At 44.6% G+C, this 26,471-nt stretch overlaps 3 protein-coding genes across 8 annotated transcripts in view; 2 read left to right on the forward strand and 1 right to left on the reverse strand.

Moving 5' to 3' along the window:
- Positions 1 to 322: 322 nt before the first annotated feature.
- On the forward strand, positions 323 to 5,727 carry Vps50 (vacuolar protein sorting 50). The gene is made up of 9 exons (XM_071697586.1): positions 323 to 786; positions 1,340 to 1,855; positions 1,953 to 2,635; positions 2,718 to 3,096; positions 3,181 to 3,468; positions 3,555 to 4,028; positions 4,108 to 4,229; positions 4,323 to 4,512; positions 4,608 to 5,727. The coding sequence occupies exons 1-9, from the start codon at positions 727 to 729 to the stop codon at positions 4,716 to 4,718; spliced, it is 2,823 nt and encodes a 940-aa protein (XP_071553687.1). The 5' UTR covers positions 323 to 726; the 3' UTR covers positions 4,719 to 5,727.
- Positions 5,728 to 5,816: 89 nt separating this feature from the next.
- Positions 5,817 to 12,031, reverse strand: Arf51f (ADP-ribosylation factor 6). Of its 2 annotated transcripts, none has more exons than XM_071697602.1 (5): positions 11,795 to 12,031; positions 10,161 to 10,272; positions 9,888 to 9,991; positions 9,587 to 9,785; positions 5,817 to 9,430 (listed from the first exon to the last, which is right to left on the reverse strand). In XM_071697602.1, the coding sequence occupies exons 2-5, from the start codon at positions 10,240 to 10,242 to the stop codon at positions 9,288 to 9,290; spliced, it is 528 nt and encodes a 175-aa protein (XP_071553703.1). In that variant the 5' UTR covers positions 10,243 to 10,272; positions 11,795 to 12,031; the 3' UTR covers positions 5,817 to 9,287. The 2 variants fall into 2 exon arrangements, with proteins under 2 accessions (XP_071553703.1, XP_071553702.1); XM_071697601.1 differs by lacking the exon at positions 11,795 to 12,031 and adding an exon at positions 10,653 to 10,830.
- Positions 12,032 to 22,766: 10,735 nt separating this feature from the next.
- Sog (short gastrulation) overlaps positions 22,767 to 26,471 on the forward strand; it is a 28,629-nt gene continuing 24,924 nt past the window's right edge. The window contains exons 1-2 of one of the 5 annotated variants that reach the window (XM_071697637.1): positions 22,767 to 22,908; positions 23,671 to 24,053. In XM_071697637.1, the coding sequence (XP_071553738.1) occupies positions 23,924 to 24,053 (130 nt within the window). In that variant the 5' untranslated portion in view covers positions 22,767 to 22,908; positions 23,671 to 23,923. Of the gene's footprint in view, positions 22,909 to 23,611; positions 24,054 to 26,471 lie in introns of all 5 variants that reach the window. The other 4 variants (XM_071697634.1, XM_071697633.1, XM_071697636.1 and 1 more) reach the window with 4 other exon arrangements.

Consider the following 26,471-nt stretch of genomic DNA (forward strand, 5'->3'; position numbering starts at 1 on the left):
CGTCATTGGACGTCATGTGACATCACTCTGCTACCTGGGATACTTGTATCATTCAATAATAAACCATGAATAAAAGATAATTCGCGAAGGACACCCTATATCGGTTGCAATTATAATTAACTGTGCGATCTCGCCATTTTATTTTTACCATCTGCTTCTTTAAAAATCTTCATTGCGTAATACGAATATTATCTATATGCTCTACCATGTGTCTACGAGAACTTACGTTTGAAATGCGACCAAGGGTCAGATTCTTTCTCTTTTTTCCTATTTTTATTATAAATATTATAATCTAGGAACGAAATACTTAGCTCATAATTTGTATCGAGGCTTTTCGAGCCGAATCTTCGCACATACCTGAATGTAGCGGCGTTTGCAAGATTCATTATTGGAAACTTGAAGTTTTCGCTGCGAGTATCGACGTGTATACTTGACCAACTTCAATAGGAATTGACGTCGGGCAACATCTCGGTATTATCGCCCGTTTCATATCATAAGTACGTTGACAAGAGCGGGCGATCGATTCTCCTTTCGTCTCGAAGGATTCGAATCAGAGTCCGCGATTCGAGAGGGGCCGTCGATGTACCGTCGAGATTTATTATTATGCCGCTCCTGCTCCTTAGAAATGTCACGGTAACGCAGGGCGTACGGCGCATCAGCCGATCAGCGGATCAGCCGATTGCGGTCGTATAAACAGACGAGAATGCGTCTGGCCTGACGATCGCGATGCAGTCCGACATCATGGAGGATTTGAAGATAAAATTTTTCGACCTCATTAACAAGCAGGTAAGCCCGTCGTTCACGAATACGCGATTATCGTAACACGCGAGGTGCATAAGCGTGGCTCCGTTCGCTGCGCTGCTCAGGAGTGAGGTTATGCGACGACTCGGAAATGATGTGTACAATACAACGTTTGACGTTTCGCTGTCAAACTACGTTGCGTTTACTTGGCGTTTTCCTTATCCTCGTAATTGGTTTTAACAAGAACCATTATTGATAAAATAACAGTTTGAAGGATTTAGCATTTTGATATCATTTATATTACGCCTCATAACGGTTATATTTATGTCATGATATATATATATAATTTAGATATAGAATATAATTCAATATTTATATTTCAAGACCCGTATTGAATTATATATATAAATTATAATCACACCCTGTATAATCACCCTATATGTATTTGAAAAAGTTTATTCAGTCTCGACAAATCTGTACTGATATTAGCCACTCCTGATTGTTAGCTAAAATTAAAAGAAATAACATTTGATTTGAATATTAGCTATGCTATTGTTAAAAAAGATAAAATCCATAATCGTTTATCATTTTTTTTTAGAATGCAACTAAAGTGCCGCTTATGGGTTTGAATCCCGATCTACTTAATCCACCTGAATTACAAAAATGTGAAGACCTCTGCTCCGAGGCTGATCAATCGACGGAGAGCGAGCCTATACCCGATCAAGATGTGTTGGACTCTATCGAAGACGTTTACTTCAATACCGATGGTAGCTTTGATTCGTCGCGCTACGAACTGAAGAAACTGCCAATGATACTGCACTCTAAGGAAATTGAGAAATGTTATAAGAAACTCAAGCAACAACATCAAGTTGTCTCCAAGAAAGTGTTGCAGCTTATCTTGCAGAAACAGAGTGCCTGTAAAGCAGAATTTGACAGGATTTACCTGATGCAGGAACAACTGCAGGACGTCTTAGAAATATGTAAGATGGGAAGAGCAGATCTGAAATTAGCTGAGAAACAGTTTACTAAAGCGAGCTTAGGCATATTAGCTAATTACCAGAGACGACAAGTGACCCAAGAACTGTTAAATAGTTTAAATACTATAAAGACCCTGGTAAGTTAATTTATATTTTACACATTTGTCGTTAAAAAAAAATATATATATACGCCTTATAAGAGGCTAAGTTCTGACTTTGTATCACATTATATAGCAATGTACGGGGAATCGTTTGAAAGAGCTTCTGGATGAAGGGAATTATCCTGGAGCTATATCGCTTCTTTTGGAGTGCCAGAGTGCCGCTCAGACTTACAAGCATTTCCATTGTATCGCTGAGCTGAATACAAACTTACAAAATATTTTGGATCAAGCGGAAAGGACCTTAGACAATACGCTCTCTAAAATGTGCACTGAATTCGATGTCGCGGTGTATTCTTCTATTCAGGAAGCTTATACGTTATTAGGGAAGACTCAATCTGCCATGGATCAATTGCACTTGCATTTCACTGCTGCCATTCATAACACGGCGTTCGCCATTATCTATCGCTATGCAGGAGGTGACATGAAAAGACAATATAAACAATTGTGTCAGGCTGTGCCTCGTGAGAAATGTATAGCTTGCCTCACGGAACTGTGCAAATCATTGTGGACAATACTGAATTCGTATCATTTAATTGTAAATTGGCATAACGCGCAAGAGGATAAAGTCGAGTGTAAATCTGATGTTAAGGATTTAGAGGCGACTAGAAGCAAGCACTATGTCAAACACAAATTAGAGAATGGTATGGTCCGAGTATGGCACGATGTGGAGATGAAGATATCAGTATATTTAACGAACACAGATCTGACAAATACCAAGTTTGAACAGTTTGTTCAGGTATTGGGTATAGTTAACAGGTAAGCAAATTGATAATGTATAATGATAATTGTCAGTTGGTACTAAACCAGAATCATCCGTTAAACTGTTGGTGAATTATAGGTTGATGGAAATTGGGGAAGATCTCTGTGGTTTCAAATCGGAGAACTTGCAAGAGTCCATAAAAAAGCAGTCCCTATCTTACTTTTCTCATTATCACGCCTCTCGTTTGGATGAATTGAAAATGTTTTTGGAAAACGACGGCTGGGAGTTGTGTCCTGTAAAATCCGATTTCATGGCTACTCAATTGTTGGAATTTCGAAGTCTGAAACCTTCGCTCAATAACTGTAAAGCATGGAATAGCTTAGATAGCTCGACCTTAAGCGACAGCGATAATTCTACGGGAGTCGCAGGAGACCTGCAAAAATATCTGGAGGGCGGTTTGTCACCGTTCACAATAGGATTGGATGATACTATGGATGAAGATATTTTAATACATGATGTAGGAAAATCATTAAACTAATACATTTTAACGCTGCCAAAATGATTAATCTATGTTACTGATCTTTCACGTTTTCTTGTCTAGATTGAACCTGCATATTTTTCGGACGAGTCCGATGAGGATATTCCCGATGAATTGAAGCATGAATATGTCGACGAGCCAGATCATACGAAAGTTAATAAAAAGAAGTGCAAACTCAAACAGTCTGGACCTATGGTCACAAACACGACGTTAAGCATACTGAGAGTGTGCGGCAAGTATCTACAGATGTCGAAGCTTTTACGATCAATCGCGGTTACTGTCATACAGAGCATGATACAATTTTTCGAGCTGTGCTTCTACACAGTACACTTATTCTTTACGTCGGATCTCGTAAGTTCACGTTACGATTCTTAATTCTTAACTATGCTCGCGTGACTGGAACGTGATTTAGAATACGGTTCTCTATCTTCTTTCAGCAAATCAATAGCGACTCGTTATACAGTCCGAAATTAAAATTATCCTTAACGCGAATCAGAGAAACTCTGATTATCTCTGAGAATGATACAATGGAAGAAAATGGCAATGCTAATTACGATAAAGTAAGACAACCACAGCTTTCATCCATTGTGAATTTGTCACAGCCCGAGAAACTTCACGGATTAACGGAACGTATTGTAGCTGTCGAGTCTCTGATATTTTTAGGACAGCAGTACGAAGGCCTAAGGTCTTACTTAGAGCATCTCATTGCCAGCAGTCCTCAGAGAGGATTTTTACATCAGTTTTATATGCAAACGATAGCGTCTGCCGCAGACTTAAGAAAGCCAGTCTATATGGCAGTAACGTCGCAAGCGTTTGACGTTGTAAATATTTTGAATTTGATGAACAAAGTTAATTGGGAGGTGACGGACGTCATGTCTCAACACAGTAATTATATCGATGCGCTAATCCAGGTACGTGTTGCGATAAATAGTTTACTATTAAGTATTGTCAATTATGATATTGAAAATATTGTTTGACATTCTTTTACAGGAAGTGTGCATTTTGAACGAGAGACTTAATACTATTGGAACGTATATACCTTTGAATGCGAATATATGTAATGCAGTATGGGAAAATGTGGCTCACTTAATCACACACACCTTGGTGGAAGGGTACAACGAACTTATTATCTACATATTTTAAGAGTACTTAATATTCTAAAGGAATTAAATTCAACTGACGAAAATGTAATTTTGTCGCTTTAGGTTTTCCAATGCTAAAAAGTGTTCAAATGGCGGTAGAGCTTTAATGCAACTCGATTTCACGCAGCTAAAGTCAAAGTTTGAGAAAGTGACGTCGTTGAGACCTATGCCGCATAGGGAGTATGTTGAATTGTACATCAAAGCGTACTATCTTCCTGAAAATAGCTTCGAAGAATGGATTAAGGAGCACAAGGTATTTACATATATAAATATTACGTATGTAGGATATTGGCAATTTTTTATTCTCTGCCTACAATAGCATATAAAATGCATGATTACGCCTTGCAGGAATATTCAGTTAAACATTTAATCGGTCTGATTTCGGCGACGTGTCAAAACAATAAGAAAACGCGGCAACGATTGATAGCGCTTGTGGAGGAGCAGCGGCCCAGCAGATAGCATCCAACTATTTATTATAAATCCGTGCAAGATTATATCGAAATAGGAAGTATTTGAGATGTCTATCAAATTGGGAATACAATAATCGTGTTGTTGATTGTACAGTAGAACAATTTTTTAAGTACGTTACAAAATTGATCAGATATATTCGTGTTTAAGCTATCTTAATCGAATTGAAATCTCCGAGAGAATCACGATCACGAACCAAATAAGTCACAATTAAATATATTTATTAAGTATTCTGTATATGAATCTCATATAGCCCTAAGAACGCTTTTACAATGTACTAACTGTAGCTCTAATGTATATATCACAAATGTTTTAACATATACATGGTATTTTAGAATCTATACAGTTAGACCACACGCGAATTGGTACGATGAAAAACTTTAGCTTATTTTTAATATACAAAAGATATCTCTCGAACGCGAAAGTGCACGATTATACGAATCTCATTGTGAATCTGCGAATTTGCAATTGAACTGCAGTATTAACATGCGATTACCGTGGTAACTAAGAACTCAAAATGTTGCCACATTGATTTTACACAATGAAAAGATATATGTATATATATGATCTATACGCATTGCAGTGTTAATTTAAGAAAGTTTTTTTTTTTAATATGACGATATTGTCATAAAAAATTGATATTTTAATATTTACCTGCTTTAAAATTCTATTTTATATAGTTTTATTTTTGTAAAAAAGTAGAACACGCATTAACCATATGGACGTGTTTTTTCTTTTTCTTTGAGATTATATATGTGATTAAACTTCGATTTACAATAACAAGTATTTCCGAAGCTAAAGTGAAAAACATGAAAGATAATGTGATGGTTAATATCTCGTTTTATTCAAACTAATCATATTGGCTATCGAAATAGTAAAACCATGACTGTTCGCTGAATTTTAACAATGTTATTTATTTTACTTTATTATTAATTCAGTCTTATGTAAATTGGGAATAATATATATCAAAATACTAATAAAAGAATTAAACTGTAAAGTATCTCTAGTGTTATCTTCTATACCCAGAAATTATTATTATAAGTTGCTGCGCGTTCCATTGCATGGTACATATGTATATACCGCAGAATGCACAATTTGAAGAAATTTTTATTATACAAAAATGATAGTAATATACAAGTACATATATACTTTCTAGCTTCGTCGATTTCCGATTTCGTAAAAATTGCTATTATATATTTATATATTGCATTTATTATATATTTATATTCCATATACACACCATAAACCAAAAAGCTCCTGTTGCACCAGTATATATAAATGCTCCTAATGCTTGAAATTATTTTAATGCCCGAAATTCTTTGTGAACAATCCGCTCTTCCTATCCTGAAGAATACGGATTACTCGTTGATCTAATGAAGATTCCTAAAGTATTAGTTATAATTTATTTTGAATAATTACATGTAAATAGCTTTATAATATAACATTCGAGGGCCATATAATTAAGAATGTAACATACTATAGACTATTCAAACAATAGGAATAAATAGCAAATATGTAAATTAACAGAACAGTATTGATTTTCTCCTTTATTGCGCTAAGTCTTCCTTTCTTCTAAGGCAGATATTTCGTTCATGGATGTATTCTATTCACGATCGTGGTGCATTAGGAATTCTCTGGCTGATAGCGTCGATCAATGTGTAAGCTGACAGCGTCGATTCACGTGTAATATTATTCCTTATTACTCCGCTTTAATGAGCCTTAAATTTTTTTTGTATGGCCCCTGATAAGGATTTCGTACTTATCAAATGTCGTTTATTTTCTAAATGGCAAATCACACCTGGATATTCTTCCTTCTAACCGAAAGAATAGGTATATATATCTATATGTGTATGTATAAATAAAAGGGATGACACGTTATTGTATGCTTTTTCTTGAGTATCTTGAGTAAAAATCTCCAGCGCATCAATCTCTCAATAGCAATAACTTTTAGGGTCTCTATGTAACATTGATAATATCAAATTACCTAAAAATTGTATCAAATGATACATCTGTACTCTAAATATTTACGAATATTTTATTCTGCAAGACAGTGCAACGCAATATCGTAACAAAACTATTTGTCCAAATAATTTGTTCACCGAACTGAGTTTGGAAACTACGTATTTTAGAGTCCAAGATTTGTAATCTTTCATTGGCCTTTTCATTATTTTATCTCTGAAACTTATCTTTAACTCTACAACACATTAATTTATTAAATTGCTACTGGACATAATTGGCCGTGTAGTAACAAAATTACAGTAATTACTCCTACAAACTAATCATAGGTTTTTCTTTAATGCTGTAAAATTCTCGCTACGTTCAGGCTTTGGATATTAGTGAAGCAAAATAGTTGATAATTTAGAATTATCTCTGACTTATTATACTTCAATGCTAAAAAGTGAAATAGTTTATTTATTTAATAAACAGATATATGTAAAGAGATTTAAATTTAATTTTCCTTCTGGAACTTATATTGTCTTTTTAGAGCGACTTTTTTCCTTGCCTATATAACCTTTTTTTTTATCAAAACTGCCGTGAAATAATATTTTCTATTAGTCCTCGAGAAACTTTTCGCGTATATGTAATTCGTTATTGTATTTTTTCTTTATATTATTTGTATTAGTATTTGTATTTTTTTCTTTATAGCATATTAGTATGGATATGTGGATCTTATAAGACGCTCGACATAAACTGGAATATATCAAACATATTTATATACATAAAACTTCGTCAATTAACATCATAACATCACATTTAATGAGAAAATGGCTTCTGCTAAAGCTGATGATAAAACGTAACACAATTACATATATTTTTTTATATCATTAAAGAGAGAGAGTACATGATAATACCGATGCTTGAAACAGTGTTAAAAAATGTAGAGATTACGTTCATGAAGTTGTACAAATACGTGACCATAGAGTGCTAGGTAATATATCTAACGTTCTCTGGAAAACAGTTCAGCATTTCCAAAGCCTGATTATGATTTTTATACAGACGATGCGTTCAACATTCACACCATCTCTTAAGTGAGTTAAATGAGTACTTAATATTAATGGTACGGATGTTGGGAAAGTTGTACAAACTTACGTCTGGAAAGATCTCTTGTTATAATCCAATTGTGAAGATCATTCATATAACTAAAAATGTTTCTCTAATAGTCTAATTCGCTAATGTACCATGGAATGTAAATAAGGTGTCAATGCATCCATGAATTACAAGGTATATCATCGCTATTATTTACTCGTAACTCAATTTGATTCGATAATCATACACAAACATTTTGAACACTCGTAAACTTCTATGAATCAATTATGAATCTCGAAGTATATTCTTACTAGTCTTACTTTATAGATTATGCTATGAGAAATGAAACGGAAACATTTATCTCATCCGTTTAAAATGTTGCTCTTAACGATCCGATCGTTGCGACCTAATACTAATATGCTTTATTATCCAATACTCACTTAAACAGTAAAAAATATTGGCAGATTCAATGCTGTTACGTTCTTTGTAACATTGTTTCCTTTCCTCGCTTTTTTTTTGTTTTTGAGCTCACAATATCAGTAAACCGATAACTCCTTATTGCATTGCTTCCTATACTCTGTGACTTGTGCGTAATCATAATAAGTCTGATGATTAGATATTATCGCATTTCGACCACCCGTGATCAAGATAAACGGAAAAAGATGCTAATTAAGGGAGCTAATTAAAATACGCGCGTTGGAAGACATTATCCAAAAAAAGAAAAAAAAAATTAAAAGCAATTTTTCGGCACAGAACTCTAAATAGCAAAAATGTTTACCAACGAAATAATCTCGCTGTACTATATAAAGCCTCAATGTAGGTATGGTAAATTTATTTACGTATTATACTCACGGGCTATATGTATGTATGAATATTATATAATACACATTAGAGATAGCCTTTTGACAACAAGATATTGCGAAGTTAAAAATCTAGCCGCGTTTCGTTAAAAAACTTGAGGTACTTTCCGCTTGAGAAACGCAACTCCGCTCAAATAACAGTTACATAGATATTAGATATGATCCTGCAAAGGTAAGTTATACAGTATACCAATCCTTGTGAATCTGTGAACCTCGTAATATCATAACTAGATTCTCGTAAATTTTTTCTTTTTCTTTTTAAACTTGTACAACTTGTGTGTCTCATGAAACAGTACACTTGTGTGAATATGTTACATGTACAGAGCGATATTAAACCCGCTAGCGTAACTCTATTCAATAATTATTTCCATGAAATAAGATAAATAGCTAGCATAACAAAGGTCACGTCCCTTGGTACCTCGTTTACAATAAATTACTATTCATCTAGTATCAGTATTATTGGAACACACCATTAATAGTTATCTTTATATTGTTTGTTTTCCCCCTTTTGCACCTGTGATAACTTTACTCGTAAAAAAGATGTCGTCAAATGTATCATTGTCAGTTGTTCGTCTTAACGGGAGCCTCCACATGATAAATTAAAAATAAAAAATACAAAGCAAACGTGTATTCTCTGTATATATAGCTAATTTGTGAAAAAATAAATATTTGCTCATAATTTATGATTACTGGTTAACCACGTAAGGCCCTCGTAAAGCCCGTCTCCCGTTGTGGCACAAGATGGCTGAACGTACCAATTTCTATCTCGTATCCTAGTTAAACCCAGTTTCTCCTGTATTTCGTGCGGTTTCATAGCTAAAGGAAAACAAAAGTATAGGCGAAAATTAGTATATTGTGCTAAGCCATGTAAAGATATCTGTAGCACATATATACAATGTGCCACACTACTTACTAAAAACTACTAAAAAATATTAATTTACAACCAACACAAAACCATAAATATCAACTTACCATCCGGAAGATCTTGTTTATTCGCGAATATTAAAATGATCGCATCCCGCATTTCCCTGTCATTTATGATTCGATGAAGTTCTTGGCGGGCTTCGTCGATCCTATCCCGATCCGCGCAGTCAACTACAAAAATAAGTCCTTGCGTTCCTGTATAGTAATGACGCCATAACGGACGTATTTTATCTTGACCACCTACATCCTGAATAAACAGAAACATTTCATATGATTAATAACACAAACGAGGTTAAGGTAATTCTTTAGGTGATCTCTACAGATTCTCGTGAAAGTGCTCGATACTCACCCACACGTTAAATTTAACATTCTTATAGGTAACTGTTTCTACATTGAATCCTACAGTTGGTATAGTTGTCACAGACTGTCCTAGTTTAAGTTTATACAATATTGCTGATATAATTTCATTAAGGAAATGAATACATAAAACGGTCAAATTGAAATACATCTTGCATAAGTTATATAAATGTATATCATATGAAAAAATCAATTAAAACAGACTGAGTATAGATAATAAATTATATGTTTATGGAATTGAGATTAACAACGTAGCAAAGGATACTAGTTTTACCCGCCGCATCCAATCCCAACATTAGGATGCGCATTTCCTTGTTGCCAAAGATCTTCGACAACAATTTTCCCATTTTGCAGGCTGTGTTCTAGGCACCTGGCACCTGTAACAAAATGCACGGGTATACTAACGGTCTGTCAGAACCTGAATCTATCAAACTTATTTAACAACGTCACTGTGTCATTCTGTCACCGCGGACCTCCGTAACAGTAGGAATATAAGAAATATATTTGACAAAACGCGTTCAACAAAAGTCCGTCTCGGTATCATGTATCGTATCTCACGGACGCGCGAAACCAACGGTAACCGACCGGTCTGTCGCGGCGAACATAGAAAAGAGAAAAAAAGAATAAATACGAGGGGCTCGTCGTAATCGTGTCAGGCTCGGCGGAAATCGACGTGGAGGCCGCGAGGACTTTAAAAGCCCACGTTTAAAATCCCACGCCTCGTCCGCGCTGTCACGTCCGATCGATCGACAGTTACCTCGGCGTCTAACCTCCGCTACGAATTTCTCATCGCGGTCGAGCGGGCGCTGGGGACAACCTGCGGGCGGGACGCGGACACCTCGGTAACGCGGATAAACAGAGACGAGGCAGCGGCCAACACTTCCCCTAACCTATCAGCGCGAGAACATCGTCGGCCGCCACCGTCGCCGCCGAACAGGGTGTAAATTTTCGGTGCAGCGCGCAAACGTTTGCTGCACTTTCTGCCATCAAAATAGCGATCGTTGTACATTTACGCCCTTCGCATTTTCCGCCGCTTTCTCCTACCGATTTGTAGGATCGGAAACAGTAGAAACAAATGCTTGATTTCGATAAACTCGCGCGGTTCTTTAGATAAAATCCCATATATATTTTTGTTTCATGTAAAAATCTTTCGCTAACTCGTAGAATAATCGACCTCGTTCTTGTATACTTATTATTTTATTTAGTCCATATTTGAATTATTGAAAACCAGATCACGTCGCTTTTATTTTCTACTTTTCTAATCGCGCTTGGCATTTAAAATGAGACAGGCGTATATGATCAGGCTGTGAGAGAGGGAGAAGAGGAGAGGGGAAGAAATGCAGGAAGCGCGAACCAAAGCGAGAGGAAACATATTTAAAATTTTATTTTGAACGCAGGAAGAGTGCAGTTGAGACATACCTATATAACGGAACGCGGATACGTTCGACCCGCAAAGACGGTATGAGTCGAGGTGCAGAAAGTGCAGAACGAAAACGGACGGATTGCAACGTATTGCCGCGCCGCGCGAAACGGAAAGGCGTGTTCGTGTGTGGGCGACGAGAGACGGGGACGAACTTTTTATCGCGGGCCGCGCTAATTCGCCCGACGCGTTTCGGGACCGCGATATGTCAGGTTCCGAAATGGACAGATAGTCATAAAGAATGAAAAGGAAAAGAGAAAGAAAAAGAGGTTTCGCTGCCGCGATAACTGTTCGCGAGCTATCGATCGTTCGCGACAAAGGCGTCTCGTCTCGTCTCGCGACGTTCCTTCCGACAATCGTGCGAAGCGCATACTTTCGTTCGAGGCGTTCGAGCGGCGGCATGCGGTCACGAGGAGCGGTCAGAGGGGGGGGGGCAGAGAGGAGGGAGGTAGGGCGAACGAGAGCGCGGAACAACTCACCGAGAAACATCTGCAGAGAAGAGCGAGGATCTGACCGTTGACAGTATTGCACGGACACATCACAATTACGCTGCGCATTGCCGTGCTCTCCGCTGATCGGTTCTCCACGATTTATCGTTTCGCGCGCTCGTGAAAGCGTTATTTCATCGTCGCCATGCATGGACGGCGGCGCATTGCCGTGAATGCCGTGCCGTCGTCGTCACGTTCAGTCACGTTCCTCCCGTAAATCACGAGGCGCGCATACATCGCGGCGACAGCCGACAGCGCGGTGCGCTCGCGGCCGCCGCGCGCGACCGTTCGAACGACACGTCGCGCCATCGCGCGTTGTCGCGCGAAACCAGAGAGAAGCCTGAGAGAGAGGCCATCCCCCCGACAGTTTCGTTATCATTATATTGTCATTGCGCAGCTTTGTTACCATATGTAATATCTGCGCAACGCAAATATTACATATGGTTATATTGGCCTTAAAAGTTACAGAATAGGCCCACCGGTCTTTTTCATGGGACCGTCGAAAAGCACGTAGTACCAATTTCGATAATGAATGTACTGGCGGTAGTGTACAGGGGCTTTCGACGGTCCCAGGAAAAAGGCCGGGATGGCCTCTTTCAGGCTTCTCTCTGGCGAAACTAATAGCCGCCGGTGGGATCCCGGTAGATATTGCAGATTGGTTCGCCTCCGCGGCACTTTCCGCACCAAGAGAGTAACAAGTATACATGCATATACGGGATGTCCTCAGTCCTGCAGTTTCTAAATTCTAGCACGAGCGAGGAAATGCGATTAGGAAGGAAGATATATTGATATTTATTTCTCATTACTTGTCATTGCTCGCGTGGTTTTCGAGGGTGATTCAGGATCTCGAATGCGTAAATACACTGTACGTGCGTCTATATTTGACGGTATGAACAGTATTCAAAGGGAAAAGGAAAAGATCGGACGCGAAATATAGAAAGCGCGACTAAAGCGAACGTCTGTCAACTTTTGTAAACTTTTTGCTCTGAAAACGGAGAATAGATAATTCATTTGAAACTTGAAAGTAATATATAAAATAGCATTTATATATGTAGGATAGCATATCCGGTGCCGTCGGAAATGCAAAGAGAGGAGGAGAGTGTATTGAATGTATAATACATAGTATATTCAGGATTTAAAAAAAAAGAAGTAAGTGACGAGCGAAGTTTAGAAAGCGCGCACGCCTATATGTATATTACATTTTTTCTTCGAGAATCTTAAGAAAGCAATGTACGCTACATTGTCTCCTACGACTTGAAAACATCTTTATGAGCTATTATTTCGATTCTCGCAAGTCTTACGCGGAAAACCAGAAGCAAAGCGAAATTTTCTCGATGAAATTCACCGCGAAAAATGATATTATACTTAATGATATGAGAATTTTTTTCTATCTGATTATTTTGACAGACAATCAAAAGCAGTTGTGAGAAAATTAAGCTTTCTCTCGGGGCTAACAGCGCATTCTTTTCGCGGACGTGAATTCTGCCGATCACCTCAATTCCGTCATATTCGTCGAGAAGATTTCAGGTAGGCAGAAGATACGAGTTCGTAATTCCTCGGCGAGCCGCGATCGCGTCCTCGAAATCCGCAAATGGATTTCATCGTCTACAAACGCCGTACATGCAACATAATATAAACCCGTAGACAATGACGCGAATTTTTCGCGAAGTCGTCAAACGACGGCGTTCAAAAGTTCGTGACGCTCGCGGAGAGAATTTCTCCGTGGCGTGATACGGCGCGTGGGCGCCGACACCTCGTTTTATCTGACGCGAAACGAGACGGCGGGTGGCGGCGGGGTGCGAGGCGAGGTAAGGCGAGCGGAGAGCTGCGGCGACGGAACGAACGGCGGTCAAGGGAGGAGGGACGGGGAGGGGGAGGACGAGATGGGGATGCTTCTCGCTCCTTGTTACTCCAGATTGGACGTGGTCCGATCTTTCGCGCGCCGCAGACTGCTCGCGCTGCATTATTCCCCGGAGACCGGAGCTGTACGCTGTGTGGTGCTATGTACCACCTCCGCGCGCGCGCGCGCGCCCGCGCGCGAAGTCATGCGACGGCGCCAACATTCCCGTCGTTTAACGACGTGCGTGCGCGATCGTAAAACGTTCGGATCGGCGGCGACGGGCGGCGGCGGCGGCGGCGGCGGCGCTTAACGTGTCTTTACGGACATGTGGGTTTGTCCGCGCTACGTAAGAACGTGGGCGCTGCGCGGACTTAAATTAGACGTACGTCCGTGCGTGGCCACCTGAAGAGAGAAAACGCGCTACTTGCCGGCTATTTAATTGAATAGCGCGTGTGCGCGCATTACGGGCCGCACGCGGCTGGTAAATGCATTCAGGAATGTCGCATAATCAGCCATTAATTCACGCCGGATGGTCGTTAATGCAAATACGATAAGCCGCGGCTCTCCTCTCGCGCGGCCGAGAAAAAGCCGGCACCTTTCCCCGGTCTCGGTAAACACCACGCGCCGGGCGCCGTTTGATATTTAAATTTCACAGCGTTTTCCGATTAGAATTTATGATAATAGTATGGTAATCGTGGCGCCGCGATGGTCGCAATATCCGCGGCCGCGACACCGCGACTGGGGGATATAGTCTCACAGGCCAATCATATGAATACGACGGATTCGCTTGAATGAGAAATGTCGGAAAAACGCGAGATATACGGTCGGAGAGGAAAGAGGAGAGACGCGGAGAGATAGCCTGTTTGCCTGTCGATCGCGACGCGATTGCGAATTGCGACGGAAGAAATATGACCGTTTGATCCTAGAGATCAGGGTGTTTCCCGGTACGCCGAGGATACACCAGGTCGCGGAGTTACGTTCATCGGTATGTACGCGAGACGCCGCTACGCTTCCTCTATGTAATTTACACGCGTGAGATACACACTCGGCTTAACTCCGTCGGAAAGAAAACGACAAAGAGAGAAAGAGAGAGAAGTTGTTGGAGCCATAATAACGACCGAATGTGTGGGACGCGAATAATACTTCCTCGTGCGCACACCTACACGGCAATCCGCATGCCACGCGTATAAACTCCTACAACAAATAAGCACGTGCGCAGAAAAACGCGAACGGGAAGGGAAACCGCGTCATTCGCGCGTTCGTCCAGATTCGCGAAGAAATCGAATCAGACGGAAAGGGGAGAATGATGGTCTCTTTCGTTTTTCTTTTTCTTCCAAGATAAAGCGTCGCGCCGTGTCGACGGCTCGCCTCACAGCCTCACGCCTCTACGCGCCGGGCGGCGACGGGAGAAAGACCCGAGAGGACGGAAAGGAGATGGGAAGATGAGATCGAGTCGGTTGGTCGTTCAACCAAGCCAGTTACTACACGCCGCGGTGTCGCGCGATCCGGTCAGTTTGGTAAGGAACGCCGGAGCCCCCCGAGAAGTCGGCTCGTGGGAGAAGATGAACGCGACAAGCGAAAGAGACCGCGAGGCACGGCTAAAGGAGACGAGAGAAAAAGAGAGAGAGAGATAAATAGATAAAGCGTTTATTAATATTCTAGGGCAAAAGCCCTTTAAGAGAACAGAGGGATATTAAGCGTGGAATACGCAGTATTTTGAGAGATGAGTCGAGAGTATAAAAGCGGCAAGAGTGAAAAATAATGACGTGAGTTATAAACCGAGGAAGGTAAAGATAACATGCGTGAGGGAGGGAGAGAGAAAGATAGAGAAAAGGGTAGAGGAAAGCGGAGGGGACAGGGGGGAATAAGAGAGCGAGTACCGACGAATACGTAGGACGGATAATGCCTCCTCGGCGCGTGTAATGTACACGGCCGGCGGCGGCCGTCGGCGCCGGCGCCTGCACACGGTCTCGCCGACGAGAGACTGTGTATTTATAGTGTAATATTATTATAGTCTGTTTACGCGACATGACACATATTCCTCACCGATAGCCGCCTAGCCGTGAGAAATGTATAGCGCCCGTTCAAAGGACGACGCCAAATCTTCCCGATCTCTTTGAACGACTGTTCGTTACCGAAAACATGTTAATTAGTAAAAAAAAAATGCGAAACCCTAGCATTGTACGAGGATTCTGCGAAAGAATTCGCTGAAAAAGTAAACATATCCGTTGAAAGATTAAAGTTTTTCTAAGAGATTCTGGTTTAAATTTTTCGTCGCGATACTTAGTTAAAAAAATTTTAGACCTTTCAATCTTTACATCTTTCTGTTAAGTGACAAAATCACGTCTCGCTTATTTTCAGCTTTTGTAAATTGTAGTTTAGATGATTGAAGGTGAATTGTTGCAAGATATTTGGGTTAATTTTCGTCACAAGCAAAACTTTTGAATCCCGGATAATCTCACAAGAATTGTCCATGACGTAGTATAGCGAAGAGACGAATGGAGCTGTTCGATCAAAAGCGAAAGAATGCGCCGAGCTATTATTCGAGCCGCATTCCGAGACTTGGTTCCGAACATTTATGAATGACACGTGAGATGGGGGAATAAAGGAGACACTTTGAGACGACGAACAATCAGACTTCGGCACGTTGGTTTCCGTTCGCCGAGAAAATTCACGATTTGTCACACAAAAGAGAAAAGTACATTCAGATCCGTTTTAAAATGTTATTAGGTAGAATGTATTTCTATATCTATAGCTTATGTGACCGTCCCCGCAAGGATCCCGAGCAGATGTCCCGAGAAAGGCGCCACAAAGTCACCACGTTGTCGCGCAGGGGGTAAGATCCCCTCGACCGCATTTCTAAAGGGAGTTCCAAATGGAGTTACAAATCGTATTATGGATTTGCGTGTCTCGGCACGATGGTCAAGATTCGCCCTCGGTCATAGAGCCTTTCTACAGAAAAAAACCTTCTGGTATCGTGGAACGTGACTTTGTATCCGGCGCCAGGATTACGCCGAGAATCCGAGGGTTGAGGGCACATGGGTGTGAAACGCCGGCGCAACAGCGCGATAACTTCATTCAGCTCGGGGTTGCTGACGATCCCTTCCTTTGGTTTTCTCGTGGGTCGTAGATAGACATATTGTCTCGGAGATGAATGGTACCGCGGCGCGGCAGCTTGGCGCCGGAAAGAAGGACGCTCGTTCGTTCCGCAGGAACGCCACGCCGCGCCGCGCCGCGCCGGAGCGTCGGGCGTCCGGGGGACCGGTCATGATTTCCAAGTACAAGGCTGTTTCCGCTGATCGCTTCAAACAAGATACTGGCACGCACTACTGGCTTCACCTAAATATAGGCACACAATACGTCTCTCCTTCGATTATTTATAACGCGAACGGTATGCGCGCGGATCTCGATCGGTGGCGGAAATCTTTTTAGGAAGGCGAACGGCGAAACGATATTCCGCTTTTTCTCCGATTGGAACAAGCGCCGAGATTGACGTGAGGCGAAGAGACCACGCGAAATCGCGCGGCGAGAGACCGCCTCTTTCTCCTTCTCTCTCTTGCTCTCTTGGAGTGTATAGGATGTGCTCCGATATATCGCTGTCTGAGGTCGAGGTGACCTTAGGTTTAATTTAAGGCGACGATACGATGCGATGCGCGTCCGCTCGCGTTCAAAAAACACGCGCTTCGTTATAGCGCGTTAGTGGTATTATCTCGCTGACCGATCGTTTACGGCGCTGTCTATTGCCCCATTAATCTTCGAACGTAAACGACAACGACCGTTGGCGACGTTCTTGAGTAAATGAAGTAAACGTAGTCGCGAGAGGACGAGGATACCGCGCTTTCACTTTCGTCATAATTAATTAACAGCGCAAAAGATACGCGTTATCGCTCGCTTGTTATAAACGTATGTACTTATCCGCATGGCAGTTTAGATTTCGCGAAAGCGACGCGCGTAACCCCGAAGAAGTCTCGAACTTGGCGCAATTGTGCGTTCAAGCAAACATTTCGTCACGTAATTCATCAAATTGCTGACTGAACTAATATTTTTTTTTTCGATGCACCCGGTTTTCTTGCAGAGCACACGATAGAGGTATCCAGTATATCAGATGCGTAGCCCCGTTATTAAAGCAGGAAATTTTACGTCGCGGGAAGATCGCTCTCTGCGCGTTATTGTTTATAAAAAATTATATAGCTCGACGCTGTATCTCCGTATCGTCTTCGTGTAAATACGCGCAGATCACGATGTTTATATAAAGTCGAGTTTAAAGTTAACGATGCCAACGAACGTTGATTGCGTCCGTTTCTTGCATATACGTGTGCACTTGTACACACGTGTACACATATACGACTTACAATTTTATCGCCTGCGAATGCTCTCGCGTCTGTACACATTCATGCATACGTACGCGCATGCGAGCAATAAGCATAACAAGCATACGCACATAAATGTCAATATAATACAAAATTGTATGAATAATAATTATATAAATATAGTGATAAATATATAAACATAAGTTTATATACATCGCATAAATAATTATAAATATACAGTTATATTCAATGAATAAGTGAAATACAACCGATATATGATATATATCAAATTAATCAAATTTAAAGAAATGATCCTCTTGAAAATAATAACAGATACAACTCGAAACTAATAATTATCTCTACATAATTAATGTAATTGTACAATCAAATTAAGGAAAACGATCGTTGCTAAGGCGAAGAATTGTACGTAAAATTCACGCGAATAATATTATTAGGCAACCAAGATTCAGTCCTGATCGTTTAACGGCGTTTTCCTTAATTTGATTATACAATTACATTAATTATGTATGAGATAATTGTTAGTTTCGAGCTGTATCTGTTATCTGTTATTACTTTCAAGAGGATCATTTCCAGAGCGCTTTCTCTCTCGTCGGCGTCGCATCGCGTACATTCCTCAGAATTATTGAATCCTAGAGTCAAGTGAGGTCGGCTGACAAATAGTTTAATCGTAATCAGCGTGACGGTCAAGACGCGCGAATAATGCAGGGAATGAACGCCGAATAATTCGCTTGTCCCATGCGCATTAGCGAGCGTTCCGGTTTACGGTTTCGATTTCTAAGGAACTGAATACCTCGGTCAGTTGTCCGGCGGTTAGCCTGTGCGACTAAATGCGCCAATGACAATACTAAACCATCTGCATTCCGAGTATTCCGACCGTGACTATGAGTTGTTACGGTCGAAATGAGTATTGTCCGAAAATCTTTGTCGTAAAAGTAGTTTGACTTCATTCACGTGTCGGGGTTTCTTTTTGTACAGCATTCCCCGAGGGTGAGTATTATTGTTAAATACAACGGAATACACAAGAGTCGACGGTGACGACGGCGACGGCGACGGCGACGGCGACGGCGCGCCGTCTTCATCGTTGGCGGGCCGAACTCGATGAAGCGTTACATCCGTTGCCTTGAATAAAACCACTTTTACTTTTTTCCCTTCATTTCTTTCCCTTCCCCCGCGCCCGCCACCACCATCATCTCCGCCGGACATCGCCTCGCGACTCGCGGCGGCGCGGCGGACCGCATCGCCGGGAATCTATTAGATTTGTCATTCTCGATTATGAATAGTCGACGCGGGCCAGGCCACATCCTTTCAAGCCGATCCTCTCATAAGCCTCTCCTTTCTCCCTTTCTTCCTTCTCCTTCCCGCCTGGCGTTCCTCGCGCGTTCCGATCTCCGCGCGCTCGTTTCGCTCACGTTCCGCGCGCTCTTTTTCACGCACACGGGGCCGCGGCGCGGCGCGGCAGAGCGCCGTACCTGTGTGCGCCGCCGTGTCGTGTGAAAACGCGCAAGATGCACCGTCAGAATTCCATCGTAAAATCCTACAATAGAGACTGATGATCCTGCGAGACGGTCGCGATTTCTTCTTATTTCCGCCCCGTACGGGGCTCCGTACAATGACGACTTAAATCGCCGGCGAAATTGGGAGTTGGGAGTCGCGCCTCCTCGATCCATCGTCCCATCGTGCGTCGTCTTATTTTCTTCCTTCCTTCCCTTTCTTCCCTTCCTCACCTTCCTTTTTTTCCCCCCTTTTATTTCGCGATCGGAGATATGCCGAATGAAGGCGGAGAGGGTGGAGTTTTGTACGTCGGGTGGGATAAATGGACGGGCCTAACGGCGTGGGAGTGCTAACATCTCGGTCTCGTCATCCGATGCGCACCGGCGATAAAAGCGGCGCCGCGCCACGTCGCGCACGGGGTGGCAGGCGCGAAGATACCTTTTTTTCCCCTCTTCCTCTCTCTTTCCATCGCCCGAGAATCGTCACACCGACGCGGACGGGCACCGTTCGTAGAACTCTCCCGAGCCGAGCGATCTTTTCTTCAAAATAGGTTTAACGCACGACATTCTATCCAATTAGTCGGCAAGAATAATAATTCGAGGGCGCGACGAATGGAAACGTGAAGACCATCCATAAGGTGGGAGGGAGGAAGGGGAGGAGACGTCGGATGTCGGATCGAGCGCGCGGACCCTTCGCACAACCGTCAACAAAATCTGCCGTAAAATTCGTTTCGAGGCGGAAGATATTTTTCTTGGAAAACGAATACCGCGAACGAACGTCGTCCACGACGAATGTGCATCCGGCTTAATGCCTTTGCTGCAGGACGAAGAATGCCGGCAGGTATCTCACATGGAATCTGCGAAAGCGCCGTCTCCCCTCTCGCCAACAAACGCAAGAAGAGGCGGCGTTTGCCTCTCAGCCCCTCTTCGTCATTTTTCTTTTCTCACCTTGAGGTCCCACGTACTCACACTTGACGCGTTCGCCCTTCCCTCCGTAGGTACGGCCTCCTTTCGCACCTAATCCGCATTTTTCGAAATCGGCGAGCGGCTAATATGAAAAAGAAATAAGAATTACAAGCGCGCACGTCATGCGTCAAGGAGAAGCGCGAGATTGTTATATACACGGACGATCTTCTGTCTGTTACTCAACGGGTCCGTCACGACGCACTTTCGTCGCGAAAAGGCGAATAAACAGGCGCGTGATCTTATTGTGTTCGGTATAACCGCGTATTTAAAATATGCGATTGACGTCGCGAAACGGATTTGCATCGCGAGGCGCGGTGAGCTTATTCAACGCCTACGTCATCTCGACACGCCATGAATCGACGAATTTGATTAAGATTATCGCGCGTCGGCGTCCTGTTCATCTCCATTCACAACACTCGAACCATTGATGCGTCGTTACCGATATTTATCGCCGCGTTCTTTCCGTTCTTCGAAATTCCCGCTCTCGCCTCGTGTCCAGTCGCGCGTTTATACTCGGAATCTCTCGCGACTTTATAATTCCGAAAGGAAATATCGAGCGAAGCGAGCGTTTCTTAAGCTTCTTTTTCCGAGACTTTTATAACCAAGGATCCTTTTCACCGACAAAGTCTGACGAGAATGTCGTCGCGCGCGTAATCAAAATGATATTTTCATTCCTTGTTTGTTTGGTCCCGACGTGCCAAGAATAGGGCGCGCGGTGTTCCACCGCGATATAAAGCGTTAAACATTCTCTCGGGGTATATATAAATATATATATACATATATATGTATACATAACGCTTTGTAAAGCGTCTTCCGTCGGGCGGATTTAACATGCTATTGCTGTATGAATTTAATCCCCTGGCGCTGCATAAATTTTACAAGACTGCAGGTGTGTGTTTGCGCCGTTGGCGAAATTTAGATGCTTGCGCGGCCAAGATATTTCTTGTTGCGTAGCGCTCCGAAATAAGAGCGGAGGAAGAAACGAAGAGGATATGCTAACATAATAACAATACGATGCTGATATCGGTGCCGTTATTATTACTTCCGCGCGAGTAGGAAATATTCTCCTTCTCGAAACTCCACGAGAGGGTAATTATACGAGGATGAGTCTTTCAACAAGTTACAGATTCGCGGTCGCTCTTCTTCATCTCGATGTCCGTTCTTGCTGAACGCGCGGATGACGAGACAGATAGCGGTGTCCGTCGCACGCACGCACGCACGCACGCACGCATCTCCGCTTCTCCGCGTCTCCGCCGCTCGGCTCGGAGATGCCTGCTGGCCCGGCCTGACTCGGCTCGGCTCGGCTCGGCCTGCTCGAGGCTCGAGCACGTACTACGTAGTGGGGCCGATCGGCGCACCCACACGCGCGGCATTACCTCGCACACCTCTCGGGCTGCCGGACGGCGATTCGTTATACCCGCTATACACCCACCGCGCGCGCGATCGAGGTAACACACGCCGGACGACACGAGTTCTCTCGATTAACCCTTGCTCGCGCGCGAGGCATAGCCGGGGGCCCCAGGCCCAGGCCCCAGCCCCAGTCGGCGGTCGCCGTCGCGCCGCACTCGACGCACTCTCGGCCGTCCCCTATAAAAGAGACGGAGCCGAGCGGCCTGCGGGCAGTTGTCATTGCAGACCTACCGGAAGCGGTTATCTGGGAAAGCGCCGATCTCTCTCGACCGAACCGAAAAAGCTCACCTTCTATATCGCATGTCGTTTTCGGGTACGTTGACGAGATAACGGCAACGGTTATCGCGGCGATAATCGTTCGGCGCGAATCTTTTTTTTTCCTCGCGAGAAGAATCGGTCGCCTCGCTGAGAGAAAGAGAGAGAGAGAGAGAGAGAGAGAGAGAGAGAGAGAGAGAGAGGGAGAGAGAGAGAGAGCGCGCGATATAGCACGTGGCTGCGGACTATTATAAGAGAGGAGCGGGCGCGCGACGCCAGACAGAGCGACGCTAACGTTGGCAGAAGCGTCGGTGGCAGAGAGGGTCGCCCGTCGTCGTCCGCGCCGCGGGGGAGCGGGCAACCGTACGAAAGTGGTAAAGCGTTTTATATTAGGCGTGACGCGCGTGACGCGCGCGATCGCGCGGAATTCGAAGAGCGGGCGACCGAAAACTCGGTCGTGGCTCGCGACAGCGGATCCCGCTGATCCCGCTTCCCGGTTCCTCGCGCGATCTCGCGATCTCGCGCGCGGAGGAGGACACGGCACCGGGGAGCACGGGCGCGCTCGCGCGGGAGGACCACCTCCTCCTCCTCTTCCTCCTCCTCCTCCCACCAGGGAGGAGTTGACCAGACGGCTCGCGGTCAGTCAGTCAGTCAGTCGGACGTTTGCTATCCGATACGCTTGGCGCGCGCGGCGCAACTCGTGGTCGGGAAATCAAATCGGTGCCGGCCGCACCGTGTGTCAGTCGCAGAGTCGCAGACGCGATCAGACGCGAACCGGCGTAACACCGCGAGGTAGAAGAAGCGGCGAAAGAGGTACGGGAATAAGAGACGCGAGAGCCACACGCGGGTGGCAAGAGAGGGCGGAGTGCAGGGGCGCGAAACGAGACGAAGAGGAGGAAGGGAGAGAGAGAGAGAGAGAAGAGCGGACGACGACGACGACACGACGACGAAGCAGCCGCCGCTCCGCTCTCCCGTGTCTCACCGTCTCTCTCTCTCTCTCTCTCGGGGCGCTCTCGTAGCGCGGCCGTGTACCTACTACGCTACCTACCACCTTATAAAACGCGCGCCGCAGTATCGCGCGCTCTCGTGGCCGGCCGGTGGTGGTGCGGAGGGGCGCGCGAGGCGCGAGGCGCGAGAGGAGCGCGAATCGAGAGATCGCTCGGAGTAGCGGCTCGGGCTCGGAGTTGCGTTGCGAGAGAGCGCGGCGCGCGAGACCGGGAGGCTTTCTCGCCAGTTGTTCGCTTCGCCTCGTTCCCTCCGCGCGCGCGCGCGCGCGAGAGAGCTCGTGTGTTTCCTATGTGTGCTTGCGCGGTAACGCGGAACGTCCGCACGTGAGGATCGTCTTGGACCTTCGGTATACGTACCGCGTACCACCTCGAACGCCGACACGCCGACACGCCGAATAGGAATAATAGAGGCGGCCGCGGCGCTTCACGCGCTCGTTCGAGATACACAGCCTTTCAAAACGCTTTTCCTCTTACCCTCTTTCCTCCCTCCCTGTTTTTCTCGGCGGAAGCGCGAAGGGGTAGATTACGTGGTGCAGAAAAGTTTTGTGCAGTGAACGGTCGTTAATAGACCAGTGCCGCGGGGCTTCGACGACGAGGAAGGAGACCGAGAGGGAGAGCGAGGGCGAGAGAGGAGGAGGACGCGCTATATGCGTAAGGCACCAGCGCGAGTGCCAGGACCGTGTGCGAGAGAGTTAGCCGGCTGATAAACCGGCGGAAGGAGAAGAGGAAGAGAAAGAGAGAGAGAGAGAGAGAGAGAGAGAGAGAGAGAGAGAGAGAGAGAGGATTAGGGTGGCCGGCGCGAGAGACCGAGAGTCGCCAAGATGCATCTCCACGGTGGTCTGATGCTGCCGATCCTATTCATCGTCGCTTCCGGCCCTTTGACGCTGCGCGCGCGAAAAGTCGCACCCTTGATCGAGGACGACTGGGCGAGGAGACCGCATCGGCCCGCCGGTAAGTAACGATCCATAAATCTTGTTTACCTGTTGTGTCCACCCCAAACAACAACGCCAACGGTCCCTATCGACCGGCACGATCTTCCGAAGGGAGGGCACCACCGAGACAAACGTCAAACGGAAGCCCTCTCCCCTTCCTTCTTCCGGTCTCGCTGCTCGCTTCTCGGCTCTCTCTCTCTCTCGCCGAGAGGTTTCTCTCGATCTTCGTTCCCCGTACGGTACGCCTGGTCGGTCGATTTTCGCCCGGTTGTCGCCTGGGAGCGGTCTCTTGTCCTTTAAAGGTTAGAGAGGCGTCGTACGTGTGGCGAACGCGGCTGTACGTACGTGCCGCTCTCGGGACTCTCCGTCTCCGCGACTCCGTTCCGAGAGCGCGACCGACCGCGAGCGACGGTCTTACATAATGAGAAACGCGCGCGGGAAGAAAAAGAAAAATAAAGAAACGGAGGAAAAAAAAAGGAACAAGAGACGGGGGGAAGCGGTGGCATCGGCGCGCCGTGCCGCGCCGGCGACCGAGTGCACATCCGTGACGTGCCACCCCCCCCCCCCCGCCCCGCCCCGCTCCCCCCAGCGGCTGATCATAATGCTTTCCTCGCGACTCGCAGGCCACCGCGAGATTACGCTTTCACCGTGTGAAACGTGTTCCTCTCCGTACCCGCGCCGCGGGATCGCTAAAAAACGTGACCTTCGTCCGCGCCTCCGTGTGTGCCGTGTGTCGGTGCCGTCGTGTTTTTGGCGAATTTGACGAGATTGACGTAAGATAACAATCGTTTCGACGGCGATGCCTCTCGCCGCGCCGCGCCGGTTCGTCTTTCATTTTTAAATGGGCAAATTGCTGCACGTCGTTATCGATATTGAATCTCCCGATCTTGTTATCTTCATGAGTTTTCGAAATGCAAAATGTGTCACACCTATTTGTTTAATATTTTACCGAGCTTGAAAAAGTAAACGGTAAAAGAACAGTTTTCTATATGACAACGTAACGTTCAAATATCTTTGGGAATTGTTGCAGCGAGAAAGAGAGAGAGAGAGAGAGAGAGAGAGAGAGAGAGAAAGAGAGGGAGAGGGCACAAGCGGAGAGAAGAGGACACGAGTAGCTCGTTTCTCTTCTTTATAAGGATCTAGCAATGTCCACCGGCTTGCTCGTGCCCTCTTTTTCCCTCCGCCAATTCCATTCTTCTTACACGCGGGTTTCGTTTACCCGTTCTAGTTTATTTCTGTCTTATTTAACTATCCCGTGTCTCTCCTTTATCGGACGCCCCGTCGGTCGTCGATACCGTAAACGCCCGTCGCGTCTACCAGCGTGTTTACGCGCGCGAGGAGGACGGAAGACCGAAGGTTCGCATAATTCGAGCCCGAACGAAACGCCGCCGTACGAGATTGCAATGATAATCGAGGCGTCGCCTTTCTGGCGACGACGTTTTTGAAACAGTAACAACCAAATATCGTCTGGCATACAAATTCGATCGCCCAATGCCGTGCGCGCGTTTGCCGAATAATCAAACGAGTTTCGCGAAAGTTTCGGTTTAAGGAAACTACCTGTTGAGCCACAAATAATTTTGCGATAGTAAAAAATTTTCTTCTTCACTTCGCTTCACCCGCTGGTGGAGGGACTTCCGGGCGATTTAATTACCGCTGTACCTAACGTTACGATATTAGGAGATGACGGGGAGATTTACAGCTGCTATTCAACGGAAAATTGGATGTCTAGGTGATAATGGGGCCGGCCAATTGTGCGTTCGCAAACTCGCCTCGATTGATTTCTGCTGGCTGTCAGCTTAAGTCTGCTCAAGCTGTCGACCCTGATATTTTTCGTGGACCGTACTAACCATTTTCGGATCGTTCTTAATCATATACGCGTATTAAAGGTAAATTCATTAGCAGGCTACTCTGATTTAATACGGAGTGTCCTTCTAAGGAATCAGAGACTGTTCTGCAACGAGAAAACTCATGTTTTTTTTTTTTCTACGAACGTCCACGATTTTCGAATAATTGTACGATTATAAAGTCCCCTTAAATTTCTTGAAAACTGTTTTTATAAAATGGCGAAAGAAAAATTCTTATAACATATGGCGTGGCACCTGCGTGAATCGAGAAATAGCTGTGTATGCGCTTTATACGTGTTTTTGTCGAAACCCGGAGAGGCCTATTTTTCTTTTTTCCTTCTCAGATTTCCACCCTCTTCCTACGGATCTCCTTTCCTCGCCTCGAAACTTCTCACGGAACACCTGTTAGGCGTTACCACCGATGCTAATCTCAATTAGTATTTATCGCCAAGGTGGCGACAGGGAACGATCGCGCGTTTCTAATATCGTCGAACTCAACGTCTGTCTTTTACGGGCGCGACGCGTTTCCGTGAAATTGTCTCCTTGTCTCTCGATAATATAACTTCGGTTTAACAACACACACGATAATCGTA

Source organism: Temnothorax nylanderi, unplaced genomic scaffold (assembly GCF_030848795.1).
Source record: "Temnothorax nylanderi isolate EJ_2023f unplaced genomic scaffold, tnyl_v1.0 TNYL_tig0013_pilon, whole genome shotgun sequence".
NCBI classification, from domain to species: Eukaryota; Metazoa; Arthropoda; class Insecta; order Hymenoptera; family Formicidae; genus Temnothorax; species Temnothorax nylanderi.

What these genes read in the sequence shown, in the direction of transcription:
- Vps50 (XM_071697586.1), top strand. Translation starts at nt 727, where the DNA reads ATGCAGTCCGACATCATGGAGGATTTGAAGATAAAATTTTTCGACCTC. An exon ending in TATTCTTTACGTCGGATCTC is followed by an intron (nt 3,469 to 3,554) that starts GTAAGTTCACGT and finishes ATCTTCTTTCAG; the next exon opens with CAAATCAATAGCGACTCGTT. An exon ending in ACACACACCTTGGTGGAAGG is followed by an intron (nt 4,230 to 4,322) that starts GTACAACGAACT and finishes TTGTCGCTTTAG; the next exon opens with GTTTTCCAATGCTAAAAAGT.
- Arf51f (XM_071697602.1), bottom strand. Translation starts at nt 10,242, where the DNA reads ATGGGAAAATTGTTGTCGAAGATCTTTGGCAACAAGGAAATGCGCATC. An exon ending in GGATGCGGCGGGTAAAACTA is followed by an intron (nt 9,992 to 10,160) that starts GTATCCTTTGCT and finishes AAATTATATCAG; the next exon opens with CAATATTGTATAAACTTAAA. An exon ending in TAAACAAGATCTTCCGGATG is followed by an intron (nt 9,431 to 9,586) that starts GTAAGTTGATAT and finishes GTTTTCCTTTAG; the next exon opens with CTATGAAACCGCACGAAATA.